This window comes from Cupressus sempervirens, chromosome 1, assembly GCF_028749045.1.
Source record: "Cupressus sempervirens isolate cs-2001-9-10 chromosome 1, ASM2874904v1, whole genome shotgun sequence".
Lineage (NCBI taxonomy): Eukaryota > Viridiplantae > Streptophyta > Pinopsida > Cupressales > Cupressaceae > Cupressus > Cupressus sempervirens.
This window is the reverse complement of record NC_143118.1, coordinates 83,212,137-83,237,578: the sequence shown is the minus strand read 5'-3', so window position 1 is coordinate 83,237,578 and position 25,442 is coordinate 83,212,137. Positions and strand designations below refer to the sequence as shown.

Sequence of the window (25,442 nt, the reverse complement as noted above, 5' to 3'; positions counted from 1 at the left end):
TGCAACACCACAAATAGTGTCATTGTAATCAAATTTGCAAGGCAGGTAGATATACTTGCTATTAGGGCCACTGGGAGCTATAATCCAATGTGTGAGAAGACCAAACTATAATGTTCCATTGTTAGAACTAAGAAATTTTCTCATTTTGATGATGCTCTACTATATGAAATCTTAATGTTTACGATATATGTTTTCTCAATGTTATAATTATATTAATATTTGAAATTTGTCTAGCCGTCCATTATAATGAGCTGGAAGTATAAACAACACGCCATTCCTAAAACTTGGGCAAGCATAGCTTTTAAAATCTTACTACCAATTTGCCCCTCTACTTCGTGGATCCTTTATTTCCGTTGGTAACTTTATCGATTATAAAGCCAAATAACTATCGCTAATGAGTTATTCTCAAGAATAAAATTGCTAATCTTTGAATTGTTTGAATAATCCCTCACATTTACTTTACACCCAAGTTTTACCTTCTGCTCTCAATCAATTCAGGCTGGATAGCCTTCCAGTCCATCGGTTGGAAGTGCGTGTTTCCAACTCTGCACGTTAGGATAAAAGCTAAGCAGTATCCCTTGAAAACCGCAGACCAGCTCAGACAGAGTTTAATCTTCAATTACCACTTCCCTGTAATGAGATGAAATTTTCCCAAAGCAGGAAATATGCCACTAAGAGGGGCTCACATATAACAATTGGATTCTAGACCAGTTGAAAGTCGGAGTCACTCGAGACAAACAAATAGTTGTACATGAATTACTCTTCTATTTGATAGGTGTAAGGAGAATATACATGAAAATTTTAGAATAATTAATCAATCTTTGCATGTACATAATCAATAAATTTAAAATTTTGCTCAAGATCCTTGAGAATGTAAGCTAACCCAGCAGATACAATAGCTGCACTAGCCAGTAATATCCGGATTTGTATCTCAGATGGGACGCCAGCACATGCTGCGAAAACTATAGTCGCACCAACGAGAAACTTTTGCAGAAGTTGGAAAGTTTCATATGCATTTTTACAAGATGAGCATTTAAGTGTATGCTGTTCATACCTGTCAAGCATCTATAACAAACACAACCTATCTTAGTATAATTCAATGGATAACAAGGCATAGCGAGTGCATATACAAATAACATTCAGTTTGCCTGGTATAGTAATTCACCTGTTTCTTAGACAGAAGAGTTGAAGGTAGAGGCTTCCCTGAAGAGATTGGAACAAGCCATTCTGGTTGTCCATTACCATAACGCCGCAGCCAATTGCGGAATGCCAACACAAACCGGTCGGCCTGTGTTGGCGTGAAAGTAAGCTTTGTATACTCTTTGTTGACATCACAACCATCCTTGCTAGCATTTGCTAAAAATGTTTTCTCCTGCCCTTGAAGCACAATCATATCTCCATCGTAGACCTTATTTGATGTCCAATGTTCATGCCACCTTGGCACCAGCTGTACAAAGGGTTCATAAAAACTAAGGCTGGTTGTCCAAAAATAAGGAAGGAAAAGAGAACAACAGGGTATATATATTTCTGATGATATACATGAAATGAAACCATAGGGAAAACATAATAAATGTGTAAGGAAAAAATAAGAATCCAGAAACAAAAATCAAGCAGCCTGTTTGTTCTTTTTCATCGCAGTTGTCTGAAATGGAGACATTGCAATCAAGAAATGAACACAACTTATTGAATCGAACAGAGTTTTGTGCATAAATGTAAGGCAACCATACAACACCATGTTATAGATATCTAATTGAAGATTGCCATCACAAATCCAAAAGGCCTGAACAAAAAATAATAAATTTAAAAAGAGAATGCAAAGCATGAAATTATCTTTCAACTGAACTGTCATTGATGAGCATGCTAGGATAGAAATGATCAAAAGACTGTGTACTTCTCTTCTCGCTCTCAGCTCTATTTTCGAGAATAAGTCAACAACAAACATCTTGAAACTTATCAGACTAATAAGCCTGCAATTCATGACTGGCACTATAACTGAGGCAAGCTTGCTTGTTGGGGAGGCAAAGAGTATTGAGAGAAACCACACAAAACAGAGATCTGTCAAGTCTATGTGATTTGTGCAAAACTTAAGGCAGTAGAAGCCTACACAATAAAAACCAAGGAAAGGATGCCGAGTTGGAGAGATCATTCCAACAAAACATGATATTGAAAATGGGAGTATGCAATGTGAAAGCAGTCTAGAACACTAATATTGGAGCTTATTTTGCATAGAATCAGTGTGACATTTCAATGTCAATATCGAGTGTGCAGTCCTCTATACTAATGAGGCTCTCAACCTCTATTTGAAAGATGGATGAGAACCGTATAGTCCAAAGAAAGCCCTTAACGGGCACGTCCTTATCCATTTGCTAGACCTTCCTAGGATAAGCATTTTGCTCCAAACGTGGCTCAATTGACTACTATTCATCATACCCAATGTGAAGTTTGATGATAGTACTTTCTTCGTAAAATACAAAGTATAGATTCACAATAATTTAGAGATGGCTTGAAAATTGATTACTAAAACTTTCATAACAATGCTAGGGAATGTTACCCACAACTCCTATCATCCAAGATTTTTACAAACTCTTGCAATAGTTCAAGACCAAATTTCAATTCAAATCACTTCCTGAGGACTGCCTAACTCTATTAAGATTTGTGTTACAATTAAACAACTAGTCAATGAAATGCCGTTGACTTTATGAAGAAATTGAAATCCTCTACTCTACAATCCTAGCATAACTTCAACAGGGAGACTTTGAAATTTAAATTAACAAAAAACATTGTCATATACTCCAATACTAGGTTGCTGATTCACAGCTCCCAGGACTGGAGGCGGAAGCTGATTCATCGAAAAGCTGATTTGGATCCAGATGCCCTGTGGATGCTCACAGGAAATGCATGCAGGGCACCCGGATACTCTCTGGATCCACAGGGCATCCAGGAGCCTCTGTGAGCATCTGCGCGCCCAGATGTCAATTTTGAATTTTTGACAATTTTTGGAAGAAAAAAAAACTTAAAAGCACTTTCTAACATGTGCTTTAATTCATTTTTTATCATTTTTTTTGTGAATCCTTAGGATTCTGATTCAGATTGATGAACATTGAATCATGAACTAAAATTTGATTTTGTAATTGTAATGATTTTCTGATTTACATTGGAATCGTAAACATAGACGCATATGGGATGACTTATTTAATATTTATCAAATATCTTGATCAATGGTTTAAGTATCAAACGATCAAATAAATATATATATATATATATATATATATATATATATGCATCCAAATTCCAAAAAAATTCGTGCATCTACATCTGCATCCACACCTGAATCGACAACTGAGCTCCAATACAAGGTACTTTCTTTTACAACTATGTATATTGAAAACACTGCATTAGACAAAGTTGTAAAACAAAGTTAAAATTAAAATACAATATAGCTTCATGTGTAAATATAAAATCCTCGGAAGTTGGAACAATCAAGACAAATGCCAAATCCTAAAATAGATAACATCATAACTTATGGATGATGCCTTCAAGATGAGATTAATTCATAATACAGAAACCTAAAATGCAAAAAAACATATCATGGGAGGGCAAGCAATTATTTGAAGCCAAAACAAACAATCCATTCCATATGACCATAGTGTATATAACTTGACCATTTGATGAAATAAGGGCACAACTCCCTCCAAATAGGAGCCAAACGTATGATGCCACTCATTCACCAGACACAGGTTATGGTGCAAATACATTTTATTGATGGTACAGAAACTATGATATTTGCAAAAATGCAAAGAGCACTAATATGCTTCACATGATCCGATTTACTTGGAAACAACATTGATCTTTAGGCACTCATCCATGATGGTAAACAGGCTTATCTTACAAAGCAAAATTGGATCCTCAAATCTACAGCACTGCTATACAGCATGTTCATCATACTTAGCATCTACAACACTCAATAATATTATAATTCACATGAAGAAAATGGAAACAACAAAAGCATTGTCAACATGTAGTGCCTACCAAAAAATTCAAGCTGGCTCCATCATCCATGATGAATCGAAACACATTTCTACCTTCTTAGACCTCCCACATGAATTACATTGCAATGCAGTAAAAAAATCATGAAGGTTTAAAAGAGGCATTTTAGCCACAACAATCCATCAAAATCGAAAAGCAGCAACAGAAATATCGCCCACAGATCAGACACCGCATCCAACAAGAGAAACAGAGCCAGCAATTATCTGGGGAAGATTAGACATGGGAGAATAAAATAATATCTAAAGATAGAATAAATATATCTTACAGTAGCCACTGTGAAAACAAGAATTAACATGGCTGAAGTTCTGAACATACCAAAATTAGAGAAAAGACACTGACTACAGATCAATAAGGAACGATGAATCCTTGCAAAGCTGAAATTATAGTTCATATACTTTTGGCTTGTCTAAACCAGCATAGAAGAGTAAGCAATCAGACACACAGAGAGCAGCTCAAGAGTTTCCTATAAAGCTGAAATCAAGAAAGGTAACTATTTGAATTTTGACTACAATACACGAATCCAATCTTATTCAGTGCTCTATCACAACATTTCTACAAAGTAGAAAGATTAAAATAGGTAGCCTAGATAACATGAAAGCCAAAAAATCAGAAGGTACAGGCTGGGTGCACATATGGCAAAAATCAAAGTGAGCTCCAGTCTTTTATTCAACAGCCCAATCACTAAATCAGTCAATTCCAACTTCTACATATCAATGGCTATTCACCATTAAAAGCATCACAGATTAGGAGAGGGGTAAGGTTGCAAGTATTTGTCAAACAGTCTTATCTTTGCACATTGAGGTGAGCATGTTATATTTACAGCCAATTCTTACACAAGATATGAGCAAATCCACAAAGTCTCTTGAAATCTGAGTTCAATTATAATTAACTATTATATAAATGTGTTATGAAAAAGATGTGTAAAAACCATACTTGTTGGACAATTATGTGTCTTGTCATGCCAATAGCAAAAGGATAAATAATGACACTACGTACACATTATAGCTATACATTTCTTCCACTAACAGCTATGCATCATTTCCACAAACAAGTCTCTAATGTCCATGACTTGCATTCAACAATTTTTTGCATCATACCCATAGCAGTGTAATAAACAGCAGCGCTAACAAATTAATTTGTTAAAAAATTAAATTATTATTCTCCAAGTGCAGCAATGAAGAGGCGTAATTCTTGCAACATAAAAAAAATTAAGCTTGTAATTCTTGCAAACTTAAAGGTTTGTTGAAGAGGCGTGACTGACTCCAATTTGAAGATATGAAGGGGAGAACTTTGAGTTTGTGGACATCAACTCAGAAATTCATTTTTCAAGTATCAGGTGAGAAAATCTGTCAGCAACAAATAAAATCAGACATTCATTGAAGAGACACACCAGTATAGCAGATTAAGCAATCAGACACACAGAGAGCAGCTCAAGAGTTTCCTATAAAGCTGAAATCAAGACAGGCAACTATTTGAATTTCAACTACAATACACGAATCCAATCTTATTCAGTGCTCTATCACAACATTTCTCCAAAGTAGAAAGATTAAAATAGGTAGCCTAGATAACATGAAAGCAAAAAAATCAGAAGGTACAGGCTGGGTATACATATGGCAAAAATCAAAGTGAGCTTCAGTCTTTTATTCAACAGCCCAATCACTAAATCAGTCAGTTCCAACTTCCACATATCAATGGATATTCACCATCAAAAGCATCACAGATTAGGAGATGGGTAAGGTTGCAACTTGCAAGTATTTGTCAAACAGTCTTATCTATCCACATTGAGGTGAGCATGTCATATTTACAGCCAATTCTTACACAAGATATGAACAAATCCACAAAGTCTCTTGAAATCTGAGTTTAACTATAATTAACTATTATATAAATGTGTTATGAAAAAGATGTGTAACAACCATACTCATTGGACAATTATGTATCTTGTCATGCCAATAGCAAAGGGATAAATAATGATACTACTTACACTTTATACATATACATCCCTTCCACTAACAGCTATGCATCCTTTCCACAAACAAGTCTCTAATGTCCATAACTTGCATTCAATATTAGTTTGCATCATACCCGTAGAGGTGTAATAAACAGCAGCGCTAACAAATTAATTTGTTTAAAAATTAAATTATTATTCTCCAAATGCAGCAATGAAGAGGTGTAATTCTTGCAACATAAAAAAAATTAAGCTTGTAATTCTTGCAAACCTAATGGTTTGTTGAAGAGGTGTGACTGACTCCAATTTGAAGATATGAAGGGGAGAACTTTGAGTTTGAAGATGTCAACTCAGAAATTCAGTTTTCAAGTATCAGGTGAGAAAATCTGTCAGCAACAAATAAAATCAGACATTCATTGAAGAGACAGTTCATAAAAAGCATCAAATCAGCAATAGGCTAGAAAATATGTCATCTGTTTTCTATAAAGGTAGTGCCTTGCAAATAGGAAGGATTAAATCCCTTCCAAGTCCACAAGAATTGGAAGGGCAAAAGCCGAAAACCCTTTCATGTTCTTATTGAGTTTGGATGGAAACCCAAATCTTGGTGAAGGACAAAAACCCTTGGTATAGTCACTGTTGATTTAGGAGTAATATTGTTTTAGAGGCAACAAACAACAATATTCCAAAAGGGGGAATTACATTTGGTAAAAGTAAAATCAGCTGGTTCAGAATTTTAAAATGTGGGATACATGATGCAACACTGTATCAAGAGTTACTAAATATTTATTTCCATAATGTCAAAATAGTTGTAATATTGTGGGGAATTATCCTTTCTAATAGGAGCAGTTACTATGTAACTGCCCCGTTTCGTGGGAAAAGGGAAACAAATGTTGACTGTAGACTTAATTGCTGGATAGACCTTTAGACAGTTGGATTAGAATGGGATCTTTTATGGCATCTTTTGAATAGAGTGATATATAAATGTTTTATTTTCAGAATTAAAAAGGAATTTATGGTGTTTTCTGTACGTGTTAATAAGAGTTAATACTTACTGCAACTCATGCTAATAATCTTCTCTTGCCTACTGCAATTGATTCTTTGTCAATAATGAGTGAATGACTTGCAAATGTGAGCATAGGGAGTATTCTGAATCAGTTAATATGCTTTCTTTTTGCTGATTTCTGTTTGGTGCTGCTTCATTCTTCACCATATTTTCTTTCTATTCTGATTTGTTTGTTTCTGTACGTGCAACACAGTTATATAATTGGCAGCAACTGATGTTGATTCTTGAATAATAATTGCAAGACATAGAACCAGAGCCTCACATTATCTCCATTTGTAAATGATACTCCTTAGCAGTTATTAGAAGACATTCAATAACCATGCAGTACAAGAAATGTTTATGACCCTCGCATACCTTACAGACCATGCACTGATACAAGGTACAATTCCAGCTAAATGGTTTATAAGATGTCAGAATTGGATTAATCTACTAGTTTCATGACCTGTATCAGAAAAAAATTGGCTTGAAGAGTATGATATTCAAAAAGGGAGGTACTAGTACTAATTCGTACCTGCCACCATGCAGGTCCTGGCATTGTAAACTGAAAGAAGTTACGAGCACTGCAAACAATTGAACGTGTCTTACCCGGCGCAATTGGGATATTGAAAGAACAAATCCAAATTTCCCATGTTTGCTCGCCCAACAAAGGAAGTTTGACAGGCACCTCTATCCTGTCATCATAATCATCATCAAAACATTCTTCTACAATAATGACAACTAGCATATTTGCATTAAATATGATATCTATTACAACTGAGAAATTAATCAAAGATCAAATTTTACATTCAAGAATTGATTCTATTGTGTGAGTAGAATAAATTACAAACAATAAGGCTATATACAACTTTAGACAACAATCTATCTTACTGATTCATCAGCATACAAGCCTGGATCCAGGTCTTGTTTGAATGTGGTCTGAGTATTGGAGTGATCTTCTTGCAAGGCCATCCAGGGTCCTTCAAACAGGCCTGGATTTGATAAAAAAAACTCAGGTGATCTCAGAGAGAACCCAGGCAAACACGCAGTCGCAAAGCCCGGATCTATATCAATCATGTGGAGGAACTGGAAATGAGCCCACTTAACTTTAATGAGAAGAAGATATGGCATTCACCAGAGCAAAAGTTTTCACAAGCGTTGCCATGGCAAGGATTGCAGATGGACCCGGCAGTCATTTTGCATAAACTGCCATGGCAAGGATTGCAGATGGACCCAGCAGTCATTTTGCATAAAATGCCATGGGAAGCTCCATTGCAAATGCCAGACTTTTTTATCAGGCAAGATTGCTTGCTTATATTATTTTTAAAATGAGACACGTTTATCATCCATGGCAATAAACCGATTAGAGCATAGACTTAGCAGGTTCGTGATCTAACTTCTACAGGTGGGAATTTGGGAACAAGTTTTGTGATAAAATAAGAGTGGATTTCATTAAGAGTTGTGTATTGCTATCTATAGTAGATGCCCTAGATTTTCTCCAATGTCTTGTATATGTGCATGTATACGTAGGTAGAGTGATAGACATAATGGGAAAATAAAACAGTTCTGGAAGGAACACAAGAACTAACAGAGAATACAAGCCTTCGCTGAAATCCATTAGGGGAGGTTAAGGGCAATGATAGATGGAGGTTAAGGGCAATAGTAGATGGTTTACATCTTGGTTACAGATTGGCTGTGTGTGTGTGTTTAAGTTCATAGAATCATCAATCCTTACACTGTTTGTAGAAAGCTTGAATTCTTATGCCTACAAATGCACAACGCCATTTACAACTTACTGTCTCATTCTTTAATTCCTTGTGCTATTGTGCAACTCTTTGTACTGCAACTCCATAGTATACCCATGATTAGCCTATTTACCACTCGCCATTTCTTTGTGATTTTTGCTTTATGGTCATGACTGGATGTCATCAATTATGACCATTTGAAGAGTCAGCCATGTCATGTGATCATTTGATCTCCATATGCTTGAAGTTCCAACTGTGATGCAAACGGTTGCTTCATTTTCCATCAGCCCTTCTCTTCAACTTCTCCATAATTTGTTTTAGCCAAGGACCTCCTTTAGGAAGGAATCTAGGGCTTACCTATTTCACTTTATTCCTTCTTATTTGATTTTTTATAAGTTCTAGTTTTAGTTTTAGATAGCTAAATCTTTAGTTGCTGGAGTAACTTACTTCAGCCGTTTTTCAACACTATTATAATTTAATTTTTACTCTCCTTTCTTTCATGGTGGATTTGCACGTGAAATCAATTCTATTTGAACATTTTATTCTCCATTACCTTCTATGTGCATATATTCTAGACAGTCATGAGAGAGAAAGAGAGAGAAAGAGTGAGGGCATACTTATTTATATAATAGCAAGGAGCAATAAAAGAACCAGTTATCTTGGGAGTCTCCGAATTTGAACCACTAAATCCCCATGGCCCACTGGATTCGACTTTGAAAGACAGTGACTTTGCTCTGTCCCTCCTACCAGTGACCTGCAATCAAACCTAGCATATTTAAATCCTAAAAGAACTTCGCATGTCTAACAATTATTTGTAGTAAAATTCTATAAAATTCCATCTTAAGATTGGCTAAGAATAAAGGTGAAGTTCAATGTAACCACCTTGGAACAAACACAGATTATGCCTTGCTACGCAACAATAAAGAAGATTTCTTTGTTGTAAGAAATTTAAAAGTTGTAAGTTGTAAAGCTCAAATATGCTACAATCCTATATAATATTCACAAGCATCATGTGTGGCAATATGAATTTCCATGTAAATAGACATTTCTAACACCATATGGACCACAACCTGGTCATAGAGAGAAACGCTATGCATGTATAATATAATTTATAAAAAAAAAACACTATAATAGAAAGATAAAAAGAGAATATCCGGAACAAGGAGTCAAGGATAACTGCTAATAATTTCAGCAGTAAGACACTTATATTCTGATATGACGTCCAAGTGATTGAGCTTAATCAGTTAAAGCAGTTGCATTGAGTTTTCAATGTGGAGATCCAAGTTCAAATTGTGACTTTGTCTTTCATAGTTGAATTCTGTTAGTGTAAACAAGGTTACTTTCAAACTAATTAACACTAGGTTTGATCTTTCAACACCTGGTTTAAGTTTACTTAGGCTAGTTGAGTTAATTGTCTCACTTCATGTAATGTAGAAACGTGTCCTCCCTTGTGGAGACACCTTGTGCATGCCCACTTGCCACTTGCTCTTACACTTGTCAAGTGAGCAACAAGTGTTGCATGCTTGGAGGGTTAGTCAGTGGTTATGTCTAACCATCTCACCTCCTCCTTGCCTACTTATGCAAGGATTTGTTCTCATAATCATTAAGTAATCTATGCAATTATAATAGACTAGATGACTTCATTTGTGCTTCTTGTTTATCTCTTAGATTCTATAATTTATTTCAAATTCTAACGTGGAAGTGATTTCTAAATAAGTGGATCGATAAGTTATGATTCTTGCTCTTTCATAGGTGGTTTCTGCTGTGGTTAGTCAGTAAGACCTGATATTAGAAAATATTCTGATAAGATGGATAAAGCAAACAAGTCTGTACCAGTAGCTCATATACAACATAATAAAGGTGTCAAAACTTTCATATGAAACATGCACCTTCAGAAAATCTGTGCTGAAATTTTCATAGACAACCAAGAATTTTTGTAGTACATAAAGGATAATTAAAGCAAATAGCCTACCATTTTGAGAGTTTTCTCGTGTGACTGTCTGCCTCAAGAGAACCAAGATTTAAGAGAAGAACTAATCAATTATACAGTTAAGCTTTGGTTAAAGAATATCAATGAAAGAGAAATCAAACGACTCTCTCTCTTTTAGCAAGAAAGCCAGATATGCAGAAGCACCCTTTTTAGTAAATATTTCACCACATCAGCAGTGTATCAAGAAGATCCTCTTCATTTCCATACATGGTCTGTGTAGGATGCAACAAGAATCTCAAAAGTGTGTCTCAGGCTACAATGTAGGATAATCTAACTCAGAATTAGGTTTGGCCTACTTATGAAGCAATAACAATAGCACAAATTAGTTTTCTCAAATTCATAACCATCATAATACTACCAACTAACAAAAACACTTGGCCCCTTTCTTATAGATTACAACAGCATTTCAATAGACTATATAAAAAATGTTGATTAGATTGTTCCATTTTAATTTCTCCAAAGATGCTAGATTGACATTTAAAACTCTCAAAATCCCCCACTTTTTGTAAACTTATGTTAATCTATAATTTGATATTAGCTCCAGAGGCCATAAAAAGAAGAATGATGGTGAAAGCTGTGAATAGCTTCAATTTATAAATGGGTAAAGTTTGTCTATCGACAGACCAGTTGCAGATATAGTGTTTAATGATGCAAGCCAGCTTTGGCATAATAGGACATATTAAAAGGATGGTAGGGTAGGATGACTTATAAATTCATGAATGGGCATGAAGGTCTTGGCTTGTTTTTTAACCTATATGAATGTAATGAAAGCTCTTATATTAGTAAATTATAAAACCATATCTATTACCGATAAATTTTTTTTGTATGATTTGCTTTATCCACCAATTGCTTTCAAAGGAATGATCGGATGTCAGCAAGGAATGTTGAGATTCATCGCATAGTTAGTAACGGTCTACATATTTAATCAAAAGTTTGGCCATGACACTACAAATGCTCATGTGCTCTCACTAATTAAAACTGATCTATCTATTTGATCTCAATCTAGTACTTGGCCTGAGATACCAGTGGTAAATTTCTGCAAAAAAAACTATTTATTAACTCATATATTGGGCACTATTAATCAACATAGTAAGCTCGGAGTTTGAAATCAATTCACTGGATATCTATATCAATTTTAATAATCTTTAAGAGGAAGTTAAATAGTTGGAGCAAAAACAGCAGGCTCTGTATTCCTTCTATTATAATTCTGAGAATGGAATATAGCTAGTAATTTGACATTCGCTTAAATTATTCTATTAATACAAACATTAGATTTCGTCAAAAGACTATGGCGATATTCAAAATGCTTCCCCTAATGCAACTCTCACCTTCCATGAACTCAATGTTGTGACGTTCTTGACTGCTTAGATTTTGTTGCACGTGAATTGGGAATATTCACTACACTTCCAAATTCAGTCATTATTTTAGAATGCAAAAGTACATAATTTGAACATATAATGCGATCGGCAAAAATCCCATTGTGACTCCCGTATTCTTTTAAATTAAAGTAACCATAAAAACGACCTTTACAATTAAAATTTACATACATGCCATGTTTATCATGCCAGAGGCATTGAGTAATTGCCTTCTTAAGCTCTGTCATAATTTGAGAACCGAGAACACCAAAGCCAAAGTGCCAATGACCAAGAAATGTCAAATGTATATAAGAGATTGGAAATAAGCTAGTGCATTCTTTAATCAAATGATTCACCAAATATACTGTTTGATAAAAAAGAAAAAGAGGAAAGATTCAATTGTACCTTATGATGTGCAAAATCTATATGAGAAGGATCTGAGACATTTTCCATTAGTGTATCGTAACCATAGAACAAATCTCTTTGAATTGTTACTGTGGAAAATCGAGGATCACTAAATGCCTCTGGCAACCTGCATAGATGAAAAAGACTATCATTGTTCATAATCTTTATGCAATTGTTTCTTAAAGTACCATCTAGAATTCACAATTCCGATTTTGTGCAAATTTATGTTGCCTGAAATTCAATAAATAAAAAGGACGGAAAATTACATAGGAGGCTTAGTCTTGGAGGCCCTTTCCCAGCCTTTCTCGTCAGGCCATACAAACAGCAAGCCCTGAGAAACAAGTGTAGGAAAGCTAGCTGCACAAGCTCGAGGGGACCTCAATGCTTGAGCCTCTGGTCCTTCGGATGCAGCCTGTGGGATTCGACCACAGAACCCATCCTCCCTAAAAGACCATCCATGGTAGGAACATTGCAGCCATCCATTCTCATCCACTCTGCCTTCCTGTAATCACACCCATACATAAATCATTTCTTTCAACAATGGGCTATTTTTTCTCCAAAGGATTAGCTTTTCACAACTTTTAGAATATTACACTTGCAATTGCAAATATTCGGAACTCAAATATTCGACCACAAGTTTAACAAAAAGTACTAAGAATTGCCAAAAAAAATAAAGCATATATTCCTTAATAGTAAATCAGCAAAGTCATGTTTCCCATCAAAATTTAGACTATGATATGTGTTGATTTCTCCAAGGACAGGTTACCTAACCATAATGTACAGATTATTTTAAAACGGGTGCAATTGCCGGCAAAGCAGACCTATCCTAGGAAAATCAGTCTATCATGCAGCATCGAAAAGAAATCAGCTACTACACAAATTACAATGTTTACTAATGAGAAATAATTACAGCCCCACAAGGACACCTATGACGTGGTATCCAGACATCTTTGTAAACGATTTGGTAGCTATGAAGGAGAGGGTGTGGGCGCTTGAAGAGAGGAGCCAAATAGAAAATATCACAATGAAAAGAGTTACTAAGGATAACTGGAAATTGACAGCGGAGGTCAAGTCGCTTAGAGAACAAATTCAAAAATTGCAATTTAATATGGAAAAAGGAGAGTATGAATTAATATTGTTAAAGAAAGAAGTAGGAGAAAAGAGGACAGCAGCAAGTACTACGGGAGAAGGAGAGGCTACGAAAAGAGATGAAACTCCGCAAATGAAAAATATACAAGATGCCATGGCCAATATGGAAATAAAACAGAATCAACTCAGAGAACAAATTGAAGAAGTTAGATCATGGGCTAACATAGTAAAGGGACCAGCAAACACTCCTATTGACAACATAGAAAAGCAAGTTCGGAGACAGATTAGAGAGGAAAAAGAAAGAAATGAGAAAGCAGCAAATATTATCATCAAAGGACTACGAGACTATGGAGAACAGGAGAAAACAACGGATTTAGTTAAAGACTTCTTTAAAGACCAATTAGACTGGCATGGAACAACCATACAAGCACAAATAATCGGAAAATGGATTAGAGGAGGCAAAGACAGACATGTTAGAGTGACAATGAGGAATACAGGAGATAAAAACAGCATTTTCAGCAAGAGGAAGTTTCTTAGAGGCACACACATATATCTTGATGATGACCTCACCGTAACTCAGCAAGAAGAAAGGAGGAAGGAATGGGAAAAAGTGAAAACAGCGAGAGAAAACGGCAAGTGGGCGTGGCTACAAAATGGCAAAGCCCAAATTAGCGACAAAATCACAAACAATAAATAGGAACTCGGGCCCATCCAGGAACATTTAACTATAGTTAGTTGGAACTGTAGAGGTTATTCTTGGAGAAGAGGACCTGGGTTAGGGCCGATAGCTAAAGATAATGACATCATTATGCTTACCGAGACACATGAGCATGATGGATGTAGGGTTCCAGATTTTGAAGGGTATAAGAAGGTACCACTGTGGAATGAGAAGATAGATAATGGTAAGGGGCATGGAGGCATCATCGTTCTAATAAAAGAAACTTGGAGCAGATTTGTAAACTTAGAGAAAGAAGATGTAAACAAGTAGTATATTTGGATTAAAATAACAGAGAATCAGATTACTACGAGGGTGGTTGTCTGTTACTTCGCCCCAAAAGGCTCAAAAATGTATAAAAAGCATAGATTGGATCGAGAAGACCCATTCGCTGCACTCAAAAAAAACATAGCAGCCTTTAGCTCTCTAGGGGAAATAATGATAATAGGGGATTTCAATGCTAGAACAGCAAACAACCAAACTCTCAATCTTAAGGAGAGCTATAGTGAAAGCAGAAACCCAGTTTGGCTTGAAGAAGAAGGGACACAAAAATGGGAAAGATCTTCGCAGGATAGCATGGGAAAGATTAATCATTTTGGTGCTAAATTACTAAGTTTATGCTGCCTATATAACATGGTCATATGTAATGGTTTGGAAAAGTGGCCTAAATCAGGTGGAATCACATGCAAAAGATACAATGGACAAAGTGTTGTTGACTATGTAATATGCTCGCAAGAATATGTCGCAAAGATAATTAACTTTGAGATAGAGGACTGCCCCATGGAGCTAAAATCTAATCATAACCCCATTTTGATAAGGGTGGCCACTCACTTTAAAGATCAACATATTGTCCCAAAACCTTTACAAAAGAGGAAGAGGATTCCGATTGGCAAAGTTTTAATGACACAAGAAAACCATGCTACTTTCCAAAACTCTCTTTTGCGGCTGTCTAGAGTTCTGGGATACCATCCCAAGTCTGATAAACAACATTACATGGACAAGGATAATCTTGTTCTTACTATCATTAAAGCATTGGAGAAGTGTAAAAGATCTAGGGCCACAAGAGAAGCCAAGAACACTTTTCCGGCTAATCCGTGGCTTGATGAAGAATGCAAAACAGCAAAAAGAAATTGGAAAAAGAACATAAATAAAAAAAGTAGAAAGGAGTATGATCAGCTGATTAAAAAGAAGAAAGGAGAATATGTAAATAAGAGAAGAATCGAGTTGATTAATCTTGGTAAAAACAACCCCAGAAAGTTTTGGAAAGAACTTCAGCAGAGAAAAACTCAGATAGAGAACAACATAACAGGAACCAAATGGCTGGAATATGCCAAGACTCTCTACAAGTGTGATCTAGGAGAACGTAGAACCATGGAAACAGAGACTACAGGGGAGTTATTCAGCGAAAATGATATTATCCAAGGCATAAGGAGGTTAGCTGCCGGTAAAGTGCAAGATATAGATGGGCTTCAAGCTGAATATTTAAAATGGGGTGTTGAAACCCTCACACCACACATCAATAAAATTTTCAACAGTGTCAATAGAGAAGGTTTCCCTGTAAAATGAACAACAAGTGTGGTGATCCCACTCCACAAAAGTGGAGATATAAATAATCCTTCTAATTACCGAACCATCATGATCAATCCACTTTTTGGCAAGTTATTTGGCAGCTTGGTAGAACAAAAAATCAGCAACTGGGCTGAAACAGAAGGCAAACGTGCAATAGGGCAAGCAGGCTTTAGACCGAAGCACTCTACTATAGATCATGGCATCACTCTTAGATACTTGATTGAGAAAGTTGGAGACCCTCTGGGGAACGAGGCTTTTTGTTGTTTCGTGGACTTTTAAAAAGCATTCGACACAATGCCACGTAATAAATTATGGGATAGAATGGAAAAGTTGGAAGTTTTTAAAGAACTTAGGTCAGCAGTTTACAGATTATATGAGCAGCTCAAAGCTAAAATCAGAATGACAGAAGGGCTATCAGAAAATTTTGACAGCAACATCGGGGTTAAGCAAGGGTGTCCGCTATCTCCAACATTATTCGGGCTCTATATTGACAAGTTAGAAGAGTGGATAAACAAGACCAATGGTGAGGGGGTGCAGCTAGCCCACTTTGTGATAAGATTGCTCTTATATGCGGATGATCTCATAATTCTTGCTAGAACAGCTAAAGGTTTGAAAGAGCACTTGACAGCACTAGAAAATTTTTGTCATGAAGTAGGAATGCAAGTTAACACTAGTAAAACCAAAATTATGATCTTCTCGTTGAAGAAGAATAGGGGCATACAAGACGAGTTTCTATTGGAAAATAGCCCACTTGAGATTGTGGAAGAGTACAAATACTTGGGCATCGATTTTCATAACAAACTCAATTGGGATACTTCCAGATCAAAAAGGATCCAAGGGGGCTGGAAGGCGTTATACTCTTTACAAAACAAGTGCAGGAACACAGAATTATGGGATTGGACGACCATGAAAACTCTTTTTGGTTTGCTGGTCACTCCGGTTATTTTATACGGATGTGAAGTGTGGGGAGGTAGTATGTCCGAACAAAAATGGCAGCAAGTAGAAAGAATTCAAAAACACTTCATCACATGCAATCTTAAAATCAAAACCACAGTTCCGTATGAGATCCTTTTGGCGGAGGTGAGTTCCTATCCATTAGAAGCCGTTGCTTTGGTCCAAATGATAAGTTACTTAAAGAAAACCCAAGGTCTGGAAACACATCGTTGGCCCAAGTTGATCATAGAGGAAAAACTTGTGAAGCGGAAAAGCACATGGATGAAGCAAAATGACAAATGGATGCGAAAATGGGATATCAACATCCAAACTTGCCCGGATAACATTACAGAAATAAAAAAGTTTGTCAATGAAAAATTTCACAATATTCTGTGAACAAGATGCGTAGGGCGAAAAAAATCCTATTACAGTAAAGAATTTAATCCCACTTATAGTCATGATGAAAAGGCCTATATAAGAGCACCTATTAACTGGAAAGCAAAAATGTTGATGGCACAACTTAGAACTAGTTCACATCAGCTGCGATGTGAAACTGGTAGGTGGCAAGTTCCAAAGGAAGAGTGGGCAGACAGAACATGTTTATTTTGTAATATGGGAATAGTTGAGACAGAGCAGCACTTTGTCAAGCACTGACTGGCTTACAATGACATCAGATCTGGTTATACAAAAATATTGCAGAACAAGGACTTCAACTATTTATTCGAGGAAGATCAAGTGAAGAGAGCAGTGGATTTGATTACCAAACTTCAGAGAAGGAGAGACAAGTTATCCAAAACTTTACAACTGAATAATTCCGCTCCTGACTCGGGAGGGTGATTGCATGGTTCCCATAGACTACTTTAGTCTCGTGGACGTCATTAAAATCTATCATATCATATCATATCATCATAAATACCAGAAGCAGCACTTTAAGATTTTCATATATTTACCGAGAGGGGAGCCAATCTGTGGGGACACTTGTCGTCAAAAGCTCTCCAATTGCCCTTGGTATCCTGCCACAGAACGATCTCACGACCTAAAAGCTGAAAAGGCGTGGGAATTTTAGGGTCCAGATCTTCAATCAGAGACACCGGATACCAGTGATCTTTCCACGTAAATTTATCCGTGCGCTCTTCAAATCCCTCCAAATATTGCGATCCTTTATCAAAATCTTCAGTGAAATCGGGATTTAAAGACGGGGCTACAGTCGCATAAATAACTCTACCCCGACTTATTCCTGCCCTTCCCTTTCCTCTATATGGAGACTGACCAACTATACTCTTCTTATGCTTATACGTGCAGACTGGCGAACAGATTTTGCAGCCTCTCTGCTTATTACCATGGTGGCTTAGGTTAGGCTTTAATATGCTGATTCCACAAAGAACTAAGTTGAGTGCGGACATTATTGCAAAATACGTACAGAAACGAACTGCATTTTGAGATTTTGCCCCGGAAATTTATATGTCTGTTTCTCGATTGCGTGTTCTCTGCGAACATTTGTTCATTTGTCTGAAATTTTCTCGAGCAAATTTGTTTGCTCAAGCTACCATTGTCTGGTCATTTTAGTGCCGCGTGTCCCTCCGCAATCTAAGGTAATACGTAAGCAAACTATCAAACGATGTGCGCGGTATTTTGGTCGGTTTTTAAATAATTGGAAAGGATATTCTATTATTATAATTTTATTAGAGTAATGTTATTTTTATTTATAACGAGATGTCGAGGGAATTAAGATTAAATTAGTATTTATTATATATTATTATTATTATATAAATTAAGGTTTCATTCTCCAACATTCTAGAATAGTGTGTGGTCTCAAGCATGGCCAATAGTTTATAGGTTAAAGAATCATAGTTTTTATAATGTATGAGTCATTGTCGTGTAAGTATTTTTTATCAATATTTATTATTATTATTAGGATAATGTGGAAGGATGAAGGATGAAAGCTAAAGCGAAAGAAGAAGAAAAGTGATATAACATAATGTAAATGGTTTGTAAGTAATAAGATAAAATAGATGGAAAATATATAAGAACGAATTCAATTTTTCATAATTTCAAGCCACTTCTTTTAGAGTGCTAGCTTCTTAAAACTTGTGATATTGTTATTAGGATTTAATTATGTAATTTCCATTCAAATTCATCAGTATATGTTTTCTAGTCAAATTCATAAATCTATGTATTCAAGTTTGATTTGTAAGCCCATATTTTTGAGTTTGACTCCAAAACTACATAGTTCTAGAAATACAACAATTTGACTTGGAGGAAAATATCTCCTATTGACCTTATAACTTCCAAATTCAAGTTTACATTTATACTTTTCCTCTATAGATATTATGAGTCATTTAAAATATGAATAAAATAAATAAACTATTATTCTTCTCTCAAATTTTGTAGAAATTTAATAATTAGATATTTTTTTATTAGTTAGTTCAATAATTTATTTTATAAAAATAAACTAATCTTCTTCACTCCACTTTTATTAATTAGATATTTTCATATTAGTTAATTTAATAAATGAACTAATGTTCTAAATTCAGTTAATTAAGTAAATATTTATTTAATTGAACTAAATAAAACATATAATTTTATTTAATCGAATTAATGTTGAACACCATTTAAATAAATAAAATGATTAATTTTATTAAATATATTAATATTAATCAACTAAATTATTTCATGTGTTAGGGGTGTGGCGAACTTTAAGTACTAAAACATGAGGTCATGAGATATAGTTCTCCCTCCTTACCCCATCCTATTTAAAATTTATGTCACTTTATTCTATTTTTTAAAAATCATTCACTAGCCTAAACTTATTTTTAACAATATTTTTTACCCATTTATCAATCCTAATCAAACTAATTCAAACTCTAGTTGTTGATTTGCCTAACTAGATCTTAGTCATCGATTTCTTGGTAAAAAATGAAATCATGATTAAATCTCCACCATCCATTACCCCAAGAATATCTACGACAATGTCTATCTAGAGACCAAAATGCATCTTGACAATATTTTATACATTTATTAATGCATTGATATTGGAATACAATTATTTTTATCAATTAATAAATTTAAAAATAAAAGTACAGTCAGTGGTGCATTATAATTTATGGATGGACAATTTAAAATACCTAGCCACACATTCCATGTGTGTGAGATTACTTATATGTCACAATAATGTATCCTCGTGATTCTTCTCACACATGTGTAAAATTTTCGATCTCCACCCTTCATTGAAATTGAGATAATTTTAACTCTCAATTTTTGCTAATCCATGGTTTATTCATTTGCACCTCTCCTAAATAACTATTTGTAGGCTTATCATTCTCCATTCAAACTAATCAATCTCCATCATTCAATCCAAGCATTGACTGTCAAATATTACATTGAAGTATTGAGCATTTTTTACATAAATAACATTGCAAGTATTGTTAGAAATAGACGAAGTTGGCATATAATAGGTTTAAGTTATGCGAGCTTAGATTTGTGCAAAAGGATGAGTACAAGTATTATATCTATGTTCTCAGTAGCTTATGTTGAGTTATGGATAAGTTATAGTACATTTGGCGAAGACCGGTAGTAGATCAGTGTAGAGAAAGTAATGTCAGAGATAGTTGGTAGCATATTTGTTGGATTTAATTGTCAAGGTGGCATTAATGTCAGTGAGCTTGGATTATGGTACAAGACTTGTTCATGCAGTTATGTTCATGATAGCAAGGCTTAAAGATTATTTTGGAAAGGTCGCTATTGTGAAACGTGTAGTATGTTTTACTGGTAGTTAACTATGTTGAGGAAATGTATTAGTTATCATTGTAAAATGTAACAATTATATTGTAACATGTGGGAACATTAATGTGTTATTTTTAATGAAGCTTATGATGGCATATATGCCTTATCATGGTCCTATGTAATTAATTGTACATTGGGGAAGCTTTAACAGGTTGACCTTATTAATTATTTGTGAGGGTATAAAGGAAAGTTATTTCCTTAGTTGAGTATCAGGTGCAAGAGCACCTAGGATGGTCAATAAAGCCCTATCTAAGATGTGGTCCAATTTGGTGTCTAATCACTCTATAAGATCCTGTGGGTCATTCAATGTAAGTATGCAATAATAAATATAGGATTAGAGTCAAGTTTGTGGGCCTAAATGGCCGCTAGGGACATTTAGGGCCATAATTGCCAAATTGGTCTAAAATGGGTCTAAGGACCAAATGTAACATAATGATCCTAAGGATTCCAAATTGATGTAATATGTGTAGACACCTAAATCTGATTACATCACTAGGTAATCATATTTAGTCATCTCCTAAGGCATTATTGATTGAATATTTATTCTTTAATTAATTAATCGTCATCACCTAGTTAATTAATTAATTTAATTAACTATAGTCCAATTGATAAAATCAAATGATCACTCAAAATCAATTTATCAATTAAGTCCCTCTTCCCCTATTAAATTGAATAAATCATTAAATCTATTCAATTTAATTCCATACTCCCCATTTTATTAAATAAAACATTTAATAAAATATCTAAAATCCTAAGAGCCTCCCTAAACCCTATCCTAACCCCTAATCCAACCCATCCACCCATACTAACCTTAGTCACTAACTCACCCACCCTCATAAGTGTCATCCACTTGCCCATCTCTAACCTAATCCTAACCCAAGCCTAATCCATCTCCTAATCATTTGCACATTCCTAAGCAAGCTTAAGACTTTCCTAAACCAAGCCAAAGTCTCCTCTCAAAAATATCCCACCCACCTAGTCATAAAGGAAGCCCACTATCCCTTAAATGCCCTTAAATGCTCTTACAAGCACTTATGAGGCCCATTTAAAGCCTTGAGCCTCCTTTGTTGACTCATCCATCCCCTTTCCTCCACCCACTCTCCCTGTGACATGTGTCACTCTCTGATTGGCTGTAAGGAAGCACAATCCATGTGCTCTCCTCTCATTCAATCTGAGCCCTCCTTAACCATTTCCCCATCCTTGCATCTTAGCCCTCCATCCCTTAAGCCTCTTGCCTATGAATTGAACCTCCTCCCTTCACAAAAGGGATCCACCTTCCATGCAAAGTTATAATGCTATTTTGAGAGCTCATAAACTACCAAAATACCATTATAATGGAAAAATCACTCCATGACTCCATTGTTGCAACCTTATCTCACTCACCCCATCCATCCATTTGAAGCTTGAGCTATACTTGTGAGCACACATACCTTAAATCGGAGACAAATCTATTGCATCATTATGTTATACCATTTGGAGCTTACCATTCTTGGTTTGCCTCCATTTGCGGTGATAACAAATCAGTCCTATCTTAAGTGTTTACTAATTTTAGTATTGTTAATGCTTTCCTTAATAGCTAGTATTCATGTTACACTACTAAACTAGGTGATACATTGCCAAAATATGATTATGAGCTTAAAGATATGATGATAAAACTTGTTGAAAACACGTTAGCATGAAACCTGCAATGAAAAACTATTAGAATTTTGAGCAAAACACTTAGCACAGCGAACCCGCGGGTTTAAGAAGCGATCCCGCAGGCACGAGAACGCGGTAAAAAGTTGCGGGGATGTGACACAGGATTGGTGAAAAAAGTGCAGGAAATGAGGTCGCAAGTTAAAAGGTTGTAGAGCAATCCCGCGAAACAGCGATCTCGCAGGTTTATGGAACGCTTTCCTGTGGATGGAATGCAAGGATAAGCAACGGGATAGCGATCCCGCAAGTTTTGACAGCGTTCTTGCAGGTTTAGATAGTGATTCTGCAAAACAAAGAACTGGTAAAAAAAATGCAGAAAGATGGGTCATGAGATAAATGACACAGAGCGATCCCGTAGGCAGTTATTTTTAACGTTCCTGCAGGAGAATTTTTTGGCGAGTTTGAGAGGTCAACAATAAGTATAGGTTTGAAAAGTTTGACAGGTCAATAATCGTGTTCCGGCGAGAAAAAATAATTGTGGGTTCGCGTTCCCGCCGGAGAATAGCCGCGTTCCCGCGGTCGCAAGATCACGATTTTGGGGTCGCGAGATTGCAAAAAAAATGCATTTTTCAAGTCTAAAAAATGAAAACCAATTATATAGTCGGGGGTGCGGATTTGAAAGGGGAACTTGCGTACCTGCAAAAATATTAGAAAACCTTTTGCAAAAACACACAAGCAAACCACGTTAAATTTGGTTAAATATCACAAGAAAAGCTTAAAATTTGATTAGATTAACCCAAATGCAGGGTCCCATAAGGCGTGCCAAAATGTAGAGCTATAATTCTATATGCTTAAGGAACACAATGTTAGAAAGAAAGCATTCAAACACATAAAATTAAGCCACACTTATGATAAGACAAAGAAAACAATTAAGGAATGTAAACCAAAAAGAGGAAATGCTCCATGCTTCCTTGATTTTGTAGATGTGTCCTTTGATGTGGATGTATGCTCAATTGCTTGCTCAATTGCTTCAATGTTGGAGATGGATAATGGCAAATTAGTAGCCTTGTGAGCTCTCAATTTGGCATTATGAGGGTATGGTTGATGGCTTTGTTTCTCAAAATGGCATTATGGCTTTGCATGAAGGATTGTGTTTTTCAAACTAGCATGATAACTTTACTAAAATGGATTGTGTCTTAAATGGCTTGGAAGGGGATTCCTTAAATAGGCAAAGGTCTTGAGGAATCAATGGCTAAGATGAAAGGAAAGGAGAAAGCTTATGGAAGGCTCAGATTGAATTAGAGGAGAACACATGGATTGTGCTTCCTTATAGCCAATCAGGGAGTGACACATGTCACAGGGTCATTAGTTAGAGCAAGAGGGGTTGAGGGGTCAACAAAAGAGGCTCAAAGCTCATAAAGACCCTCATAATGGCTTGTAAGAGCACTAAATGGGCTTGTAAGAGTCATTTATGGCTTGTAAGAGCATTTATGGCTTGGTGGTTGGGATATTTTGAGGGGAGACTTTGGCTTGGTTTAGGAAAGTCTTAAGCTTGCTTAGGAATGTGCAAATGATTAGGGGATGGATTAGGCTTGGGTTAGGATTAGATTAGAGATGGTAGAGATGTGCAAGTGGATGGTATTCATGAGGGTGGGTGAGTTAGTGACTAAGCTAGGTTAGTATGGGTGGATGGGGTGGATTAGGCTAATGGAGGGATTAGGGATAGGCTTTAGGAGTTATTAGGTTTGAGAGATAGATTTATTAAATAGATTTATATAATAAATGGAGATTCTTGGAATTAGATAGGAGAATAGGATTAATTGATAAATTAAGGGTTATTTGATTTATCAATTAGGACTATAGATGATTAATTAAATTAATCAGCTAGGGGATGGAAAAGGATTAATTAAATAAGAATTTAATTAATGATGCCTTTAGAGATAGCTAAATAGGATTACCAAAGCAGTGTAATCAGATTTAGGTGTCTACAATATGATCTAATGTAACCACTTGAAGGTTTCCAGATAGGTAGTTTAAGTGTTTTAAGTTGATAAGTGAAAAGTTGCAAAATTGTCAAAATGTTGTCAATACAACTTTTGCAACTTGTGTGCAGAAGTTGGAACTTTTTCAATTTGGCATCTCTAAAGGCTAACCAATTCAAAAATTGATTGGGATCAATTGTATTAGTTGTAAGAAGATAATATATGTCCTTTGGAGGCATCAAATATGTGGTTGGAACATTTTGGATTGGTGAAAAGTAATAAAACATTTTTGAGTTTCATGCTTTCTGACTATTGTATGGCTCTAGTGTATGGATTTGGATTGACCAGTGGTGAAAAGTGGTATGGTTTTATGATGATTCATTCTAAATCTCCTTTCCAATTGGTTTGATTCCATTTTTTTAGAGTTTAAAGAAAATTAGAAATTGAATTCACTCATTGGTATGATAAGTTAGTCTAACATAGGATTTTAGAGAGAAATGCCTCTGGTTTGAATTCCAACCATTCAAAAATTGTGGTCTTGGGTGGAATTCAAGCTATGAGAATGGACTTTAAGATGCAAGTTTTTTTGGATAGGAAGATCAAGGAATTTGCAAGAAACAACAAGCCCTAACCCAAAATCTCTATGTGCTCAAGTTATAACAATGTGGGAATTTGATTGCAAAATAAAGGGTGGAGTGATTATGATCAACTGATGGTGGATTTGATGTTTTTTCATGTGCCCAATATTTCTAAATAGTTTTCCAAGTTATGGAGTTTGAAAACATGGTAGTTGCTTTGTAATTTTGGCCTAATTAGGCCTCTTCCTCAAATCAACCCTATGATTATTTGGCGGTCCATTGCAAGAGTCATGGTTAGGTAGAAGTCCCAAAAAGGTGTCAAAAAGGGTGGTTTCTTGTGAGATCTTGTGGAACAATTTAGAGTTAAATCTTGAAAATAGGGTAGGCAGACCTATTAGGACTAGGCCTCCTAATTAGGTCTCTTGTAACTAGTTTTGGTTTTGAGGTTATAAGGGGTAAAAATTGTTTATATAGGTTGGTTTTGCCCTAAAAAGGTGTAAGGGGACCTCTCCACCCATGCTAAGTTTTTGGAACCCATGATGAAGGGTTTAGGCTAGTAACTTGAAGGGAATGTGTTGTTTTGGAGGTGATCAATTGGTGGGAAGAGTTTAGGATCTAAAAGGGGTGTTGAA

General features: G+C 35.6%; 1 protein-coding gene across 1 annotated transcript; it reads right to left on the bottom strand.

The window, feature by feature from the left end:
- Positions 1-745: 745 nt before the first annotated feature.
- ACD1 (Pheophorbide a oxygenase family protein with Rieske 2Fe-2S domain-containing protein) lies at positions 746-18,310 on the bottom strand. Its single transcript, XM_089816902.1, has 7 exons — positions 17,783-18,310; positions 12,793-13,028; positions 12,527-12,653; positions 9,394-9,530; positions 7,567-7,726; positions 1,166-1,447; positions 746-1,065 (listed from the first exon to the last, which is right to left on the bottom strand). Exons 1-7 carry the CDS (start codon positions 18,233-18,235, stop codon positions 811-813), a joined length of 1,650 nt encoding a protein of 549 aa, XP_089673028.1. The 5' UTR covers positions 18,236-18,310; the 3' UTR covers positions 746-810.
- Positions 18,311-25,442: the final 7,132 nt, after the last annotated feature.

What these genes read in the sequence shown, in the direction of transcription:
- ACD1 (XM_089816902.1), bottom strand. Translation starts at nt 18,235, where the DNA reads ATGTCCGCACTCAACTTAGTTCTTTGTGGAATCAGCATATTAAAGCCT. An exon ending in TCCAAGACTAAGCCTCCTAT is followed by an intron (nt 12,654 to 12,792) that starts GTAATTTTCCGT and finishes TCATCTATGCAG; the next exon opens with GTTGCCAGAGGCATTTAGTG. An exon ending in CCTTGCTATTATATAAATAA is followed by an intron (nt 7,727 to 9,393) that starts GTATGCCCTCAC and finishes TTATGATGACAG; the next exon opens with GATAGAGGTGCCTGTCAAAC.